The sequence below is a fragment of the Hemiscyllium ocellatum genome, unplaced genomic scaffold (assembly GCF_020745735.1).
Source record: "Hemiscyllium ocellatum isolate sHemOce1 unplaced genomic scaffold, sHemOce1.pat.X.cur. scaffold_2558_pat_ctg1, whole genome shotgun sequence".
Classification (NCBI taxonomy): domain Eukaryota; kingdom Metazoa; phylum Chordata; class Chondrichthyes; order Orectolobiformes; family Hemiscylliidae; genus Hemiscyllium; species Hemiscyllium ocellatum.
The window spans coordinates 1-7,500 of NW_026868129.1; the positions used below are offsets into that span (position 1 = coordinate 1).

The window sequence follows — 7,500 nt, forward strand, 5'->3', positions numbered from 1 at the left end:
CACGAAGCCCGTGGCTCGTTATTGATTGTGCAGGAGTGTTCCTTCCCTCAATGGGCTGGATGTTCGGGAGGCTGCTGTGATGTTGTGTGGAGATCTGGACCTGCCTGTACCTCGCGTGCCTCTCCGGCTCCAATCAGACGGGCTTGGGATGGGGGTGAAATGGCCACCTCCTGTTTCCAGTGGACAGGCTGGAGGAGGGGGCTGGGTGGCATCGTCCTCTTCCCCTGACTAGGACTGGTGTTGAGTTCAGTGGTGATGTTTTTCCAGGGTTGGAGGTTGGGAGGTTGGATGGTGGAGGAGGGGATTGAGATGGAAGGGGACTGGGCTGTTACGCTCCACATGACGGTGTGCAGCTTCTCAAGTGTATGTGGGAACCAGCCCCCCGCCCGCCCCCCGTCTGGGTGAGTGTTCCCCCACCCTCCTGACTCATGCCTTGTCGATGGTGGGACAGGCTTCGGGGGAGGGAGGGAGGGAGGGAGTGAGGAGGGGAGTCACTCGCTGCAGGATTCCCGGCCTCTGACCTGCTCCTGGAGCCACAGGATTGATATGGGGCTTGGGTCCCAGTTCAGTTTCTGCTCAATGGAACCCCCAGGATGTTGATAGTGGGGGGGGAAGGGGATTCAGTGACGGTAACGCCATTGAACGTCAAGGGGGCGATGGTTAGATTCTCTCTCTCTCGTTGGAGACAGTAACCCCCAGGATGTTGATAGTGGGGGGAGGGAGGGGGATTCAGTGACAGTAACGCCATTGAACGTCAAGGGGCGATGGTTAGATTCTCTCTCTCTTGTTGGAGACGGTAACCCCCAGGATGTTGATAGTGGCAGGGTGCAAGAGGATTCGAACGCCATTGAAATTGTATCAGGAGGAGAGCGAGAACTAGCTGGGGAATCATCGAGATCACACAGTCACTGGTGATAAATCCAATTTGGGAATTCAAGAGAAAACTGGGAAGGGTGGGGGAGGGGGGGAGAGCTGGAACAGTGACAGTGTGTGTCACAGAGAGCAGGAGATTTCAACAACATTAATTCATTACCGCGGATTAAACACGTGAGAGGGGTAGGAGCAGGTTGAAATGTTTGGTGGGGAGTGTGGAAAATTGTGTGCGCGCGCGAGAGAGGGGGGCCCAAACCGGTCATGATTGCTAGCACGGTGGTGGAGGGGCGATGGGCTGAGTGGCCCCTCCCTTCCCGGTCACGGATTCAGTGGAAAGCGAGCGAGGATCCCAGAGGGACCACACCAGACGGGAGTCGGAAAATGTGACTCAGTTACTGTAAACGATCGAATTACTCCACGTCCCCGATAACCCGCCGAGTTTCCCTTTGTTCGGCAAATATCCACCCACCCTCACCCCCTCCTCTCGACAGCCACCTTCATAACAACATTCTCGTTTTGCTTCTCTGACGCAGGGAAGCAGCCCATTCAGTCCATCGATTCCTCCCACCCAAACCCACACCCCCTCCCTGTAGCCCTGCATTCCCCGAATCTGTACATCCCTGGGCACTACGGGGACAATTTAGCACGGCCAATCCCACCCTAACCTGTACATCCCTGGGCACTACGGGGACAATTTAGCACGGCCAATCCCACCCTAACCTGTACATCCCTGGGCACTACGGGGACAATTTAGCACGGCCAATCCCACCCTAACCTGCACATCCCTGGGCACTACGGGGACAATTTAGCACGGCCAATCCCACCCTAACCTGCACGTCCCTGGGCACTACGGGACAATTTAGCACGGCCAATCCCACCCTAACCTGCACGTCCCTGGGCACTACGGGACAATTTAGCACGGCCAATCCCACCCTAACCTGCACGTCCCTGGGCACTACGGGACAATTTAGCACGGCCAATCCCACCCTAACCTGCACGTCCCTGGGCACTACGGGACAATTTAGCACGGCCAATCCCACCCTAACCTGCACATCCCTGGGCACTACGGGACAATTTAGCGTGGCCAATCCCACCCTAACCTGCACATCCCTGGGCACTACGGGACAATTTAGCACGGCCAATCCCACCCTAACCTGTACATCCCTGGGCACTACGGGGACAATTTAGCACGGCCAATCCCACCCTAACCTGTACATCCCTGGGCACCACGGGGACAATTTAGCACGGTCAATCCCACCCTAACCTGCACATCCCTGGGCACTACAGGGACAATTTAGCACGGCCAATCCCACCCTAACCTGCACATCCCTGGAGTGTGGGAGGAAACCCGCCCAGGGACGGGAAGAATTGGCAAGCACTACACAGACAGCCAGTCACTTGAGGCTGGATTCCAACCCGGGTCCTCGGTGCTGTAAGGCAGCTGTGCCCACTACTGAGCCACAGTGCCACCCCAGGAGGGGAACGGTGAGGTGGCAGTGCTCCCACTTACCTGCTTCAAGTGTTCTCCTCTGCCGCGGAGTGGTGGTGGCTTCAGACGATGCTGTCTCGGGACCTTCGGGGAGTTTCTGCATTGCAGGATGTTGATGGTGCACACTGCTGCTGTCTGGGGGACGGGGTGGATGGAGTGCCTGTGGAAGGTGGTAAGTGGGATGACAACTGGGGACTGGGCCTTACCCTGTCCTAGCCAGTGTCTGCCATCTCGATTCTGGTTGGGTCTGCACCCGTCCTGGCAAATGCTCAGACTAGATTCCCTGCAGTGTGGAAACAGGCCCTTCGGCCCAACAAGTCCACACCGACCCTCCAAAGAGCAACCCACCCAGACCCATCTCCCTCTGACTAATGCACCTAACGCCACGGGCAAATTAGCACGGCCAATTGACCTGACCTGCACGTCTTTGGACTGTGGGAGGAAACCGGAGCACCCGGAGGAAACCCATGCAGACACGGGGAGAAATGGAGAGAGAGGGGAAAAGATATAAAAGAGACCTAAGGGGCAAGTTTTTCACCCAGAGGGTGGTACGTGTATGGAATGAGCTGCCAGAGGATGTGGTGGAGGCTGGTACAATGACAACATTGAAGAGGCATTTGGATGGGGATATGAATAGGAAGGGTTTGGAGGGATATGGGCCGGGTGCTGGCAGGTGGGACTAGATTGGGTTGGCATGGACGGGTTGGGCCGAAGGGTCTGTTTCCGTGCCGTACATCTCTATGACTCTACGGAGAGTGTTCCCTTGTAATCCTGACCTATGCCTTTATGACTGGTGGTCAGACTTTTGAGGGGGGGGGGTGGGGTGGTGTGTGGGGGGACCGTTATAGGCGGGAGAGGTTGAGTAGGTTGGGGCCTGTACTCCTTGAGAGTTTTGAAGAGTGAGGGGGGTACCTTATTGAAACGTACGAGATTCATGGGGTTTGGGGGTGGGGGGGAAGGGTGTGGAGAATTTGTTCCTTCCCACCAGTGACTGGTGAGGGGGGGGGGTCATCTCAGAGTGAGGAGTCTCCCAATGGAGACAGGAAGGAATTTCTTCTCTCTCCCGGGGATTTGGGATGGGGGTGGAGGGTGGGCATGGCGGATCTGTGGGATTCTTTTGCGCAGAGGACTGTGGCTCGCTCTGTGTATTCGAGGCTGTAAGGAGGTTGGGGGTGTTTGAGGGGATAAGGCAGAAGGGTGGAGTTGACGGTGATCAGATCTGATGGAAATGGCTGAGCAGAACCGATGGGCTGAATGGCCGCCATGTTGTGATAGCTCGACGGTGGGCTCGAGCCCAAACATGAGGGATGGAACGGGAAGACGTCCACCCGGTTTCAGCACGATGAGATGGTTCGCCAAGTTCCCTGGAGCGTCCTGCAGCGTACAGACACCTCCCCTCTCAGTGCTCTTTCCTACGTCTCTGAATCTCTCTTCAAAGCTTTTCTGGGCTTCTATCTGCACAGTCAGCTGACCCTATGTAAACAGTAGCGTGACCTGTTTCTGTTCGAACGGTACAGGCCCTTCGGCCCTTCATGCTGTGCTGAGCATTTGTCTTAATCCAAGATCAACCTCTCCCATACAGCCCTCAGTTTACTGCTGCCCGTGTGGTTGCCCTAAATGTCCCTAATGTCTCTGACTCTACTCCCAACCGCAGTCCACCCACCCCCCCCCCCACTCTCTGTGTAATGAACCTCCCTCCAATCACCTTCAAATGATGCCCCCCTGGTGATAGGTCTCTGCCTAGCCACTCTATCTGGGCCTCCCACCATCTTGTCCACCTCTATCAAGTCCCCTCCCATCCTTCTCCACTCCCAATGGGAAACGCCCTAACTCCCTCCACCTCTCCCCATCAGACCAGCCCTCCCAGTCTGGGCAGCATCCTGGTAAACACCCCTCTGCCCCCCCCCCCCCGCAACCCCCTCTCTAAAGCTTGCACATGCTCCCTGCGATGAGACGCCCAGAACTGAAGACAGTATTCCAAGTGGGGCCTAGCGCAGGCCTCTGTTAGAGCTGCAGCGAAACCTCGCGGCTCTTAGACTCAACCCCCCTGCTCCCGAAAACCAACCCACCGTCCGCCGCCTTCCCAACCCGCTCAGCCTGGGGCGGCAACTTTCAGGGTTCGACCTACGTGGAGCGCGGGATCCCCTGTTGCTCCACACTCCGGAGAATCCGGCCTTTAAGCCTGCATTCTGCCCTGAAGACGGATAACACCCGGCAGGTTGACCTCACCGGCTCCTGGCCTGCTGTGTCCTCCCAGTCTCCTGCCTGTTCCAGGGTTTTGCATTCCGGCATCAGCAGTTGTTGCTTTTGTCTTCAGCGTTCAGAGCTGACCTTCCAGAATGGGCCACTTGGCGTTCGTCCTGATTGGACTCTTGAGCTGCAAGGCCTCGGGCCCAGTTCCTCTCCCGGCGTCCTTCCAGCCTCCTGTCCTGAACAACGGGCCGTCCGGCTGTATCGCGATTGACCAACCGTGGACGCCAAACTTCCCACTGAAAGGGTACGGCGATCTTCTGCAGGGCGAGTTCCTGCGACGCATTTCCACTGCGCGATTTTTTCCGCGGCGTGAAGTGACAGAGGAACGCGACAGTGGTGTTGTAGCAGAACGACCTGTATCGTGTCTGTCTTCTATTTTAACTAATCCACCGGAGGTCAGAGCTGCTGACTCCACCGGCAGATTCATCCGGCAACTCTTCCGTGGCCTGGGAGAGCCCGACTGTGTTGTCGTGTGTCGGCTGGACTGGGTAAGGACAGCAGGCTTCCTTCCCCTAAGGACATCCAGTGAAGCAGATTGTAAACTTAAGGAGAGGCACAGATAGGGTTGGCAGTTCAGAATCTGTTTTATCGCCCCCCTCCCCCCCCACCAGAGTTGAAATATCTCATACAAACCAGCATGCATTTAAGGCAGGAGGAGGAGACGTTCGAAGGAGATGTGCACAGCAGGTTTGGCTCCACACAGAGAACGGCAGGCATGCTGTCAGGGGTAGTGGTAAGGGCAGACACAATAGGGGCATTTAAGGGATTTGTAGATAAGCACATGGCTAGGTGAGGAATGGAGGGACATGTACCAAGAGCAGGCAGAAGGGATTAGTTCAATTTGGCAACATCAGCAGTGAACTGATTCAGTGACGGTAACGCCATTGAACGTCAAGGGGGCGATGGTTAGATTCTCTCTCACGTTGGAGACGGTAACCCCCAGGATGTTGATAGTGGGGGGGAGGGGGATTCAGTGACAGTAACACCATTGAACATCAAGGGGGCGATGGTTAGATTCTCTCTCTCTCTCTCTCTCTCTCGTTGGAGACAGTAACCCCCAGGATGTTGATAGTGGGGGGAGGGGATTCAGTGACGGTAATGCCACTAAACATCAAGGGGGCGATGGTTAGACTCTTTGACTCTCATTGGAGATGGTAACCCCCAGGATGTTGATAGTGGGGGAAGGGGGATTCAGTGACGGTAACACCATTGAATGTCAAGGGGGTGATGGTTAGATTCTCTCTCTCTCTCATTGGAGACGGTAACCCCCAGGATATTGATAGTGGGGGGGAAGGGGGATCCAGTGACGGTAACGCCATTGAATGTCAAGGGGTCGATGGTTAGATTCTCTCTCTCGTTGGAGACGGTCATTGCCTGGTGTGCGTGTTGGTACAGACTGTTTGATCTCCCTAATTGTTTGAGGTGCTTTAATATCCCAGAGGTGCCCTTTGTCAGATCCTGGATTGCCTCCAAATCTCTGCCAACCCGTTCGCCCATTGCCCTCGTGGTGACTGGCCCCTCGCCCGGACACTGGGGTCTTTGTTCAGGCCCCTGCCCTCCCTGTCTCTGTGACCCCCACCCCCCCCTGCAGTCTCCCCTGAGCTCCCTGTTGGTGTCTGATTGTGAGAGGGGGGGTGGGTGAACGTGTGCGCTGAGGGTGTCTGCTCTCGCTGTCTTGCAGGCCTTCAATGAGCCGGATGTCTATGAAACGAGCGACTTGCCCGAAGATGACCAGGCCCAGTTTGAGGCGGTAAGATCAGCCGTTCCGTCGTTACAGTGCACACGTGTGTGAGCACGTGAGTGTGAATGCATATGGGGTGTGCGTATCCCTCTGAATATGTGTACGGGCTGATATAAGTATGTATGTGAGCACATGCGCAGTGTGTATGCGTGTGTGTGTGTGTGTGTGTGTGTGTGTGTATATACATGCACACACACGGGGGTTGTGAACATGTGCAGGGGATTTGTACACACTTCTGTGTATGCGTGCGCGCGTGTGTATATGCACACACATGGGTTGTCAACATGTGCAGGGGATTTGTACATTCTCTGTGTATGCGTGCGCGCGTGTGTATATGCACACACATGGGTTGTGAACATGTGCAGGGGATTTGTACACATTTCTGTCTGTGTGTATACACTCTCAGATTGTGGACACGTGAATGCGAGGGGAGTTGCACACGTATGTGCGTGCCGGGGATTTGCACACCCTTCTCTGTGTGTGTGTGTGGGCGCGCTCACGCACAGGTGGTGTACACCTGTGTGTTCGTGTGTGTGTGTGTGTGTGTCTGTCTGTCTGTCTGTGTGAGTGTGTGCTGTCGTTTTGTTTTCTGATGTTTCGGGATTCGGGGAATGGTGCTTGTTTCGTTCCTTCCAGGCTCCCCCACCCTCCCGTCCCCCTGCCCAGGAAAGCACGGTGTAAGTCTTCTCTGAAAGGGGAGAAGGGAAATGTTCTAAATGTGCAGAACATCTTTGTTTAGAGCCCAGCAAGGGAACGAGAGAGAGAGAGAGACAGAGAGAGAGAGACAGAGAGAGAGAGAGAGAGAGAGACAGAGAGAGAGAGAGAGACAGGGAGAGAGAGAGAGAGAGAGAGAGAGAGAAGAGTTGTGCCGTGTTAAAGTCAGATAAATCCCTAGATGGCCACCCATCCCAAGGTCTGAAAGAACCACAGGACGTAGCGGAGGAATCCAGCAAGGTCTGCAGAGGGAGAATTGAAACTAGTGTTCCCTCCCCATCCTTACAGTCCCCTCACCCCTCTCTCTCTCCCACTCACTCATTCCTCCACAACATGCTCACATCCCTGCACATACATATAACCTCTCTCTCTCACACACTTGCACATACATGCACACACTCACACACACTCACTCTCTCTCACACTTCAC

General features: G+C 55.4%; 1 protein-coding gene across 1 annotated transcript in view; it reads left to right on the forward strand.

Annotated features, from left to right (window-relative positions):
- Positions 1-4,701: 4,701 nt before the first annotated feature.
- Positions 4,702-7,500, forward strand: part of dctn2 (dynactin 2 (p50)) — a 31,184-nt gene continuing 28,385 nt past the window's right edge. Inside the window, exons 1-3 of the mRNA XM_060822883.1 lie at positions 4,702-5,103; positions 6,071-6,162; positions 6,272-6,365. Of these exons, the coding sequence (XP_060678866.1) occupies positions 4,702-5,103; positions 6,071-6,162; positions 6,272-6,365 (588 nt within the window). The remainder of the gene's footprint in view (positions 5,104-6,070; positions 6,163-6,271; positions 6,366-7,500) is intronic.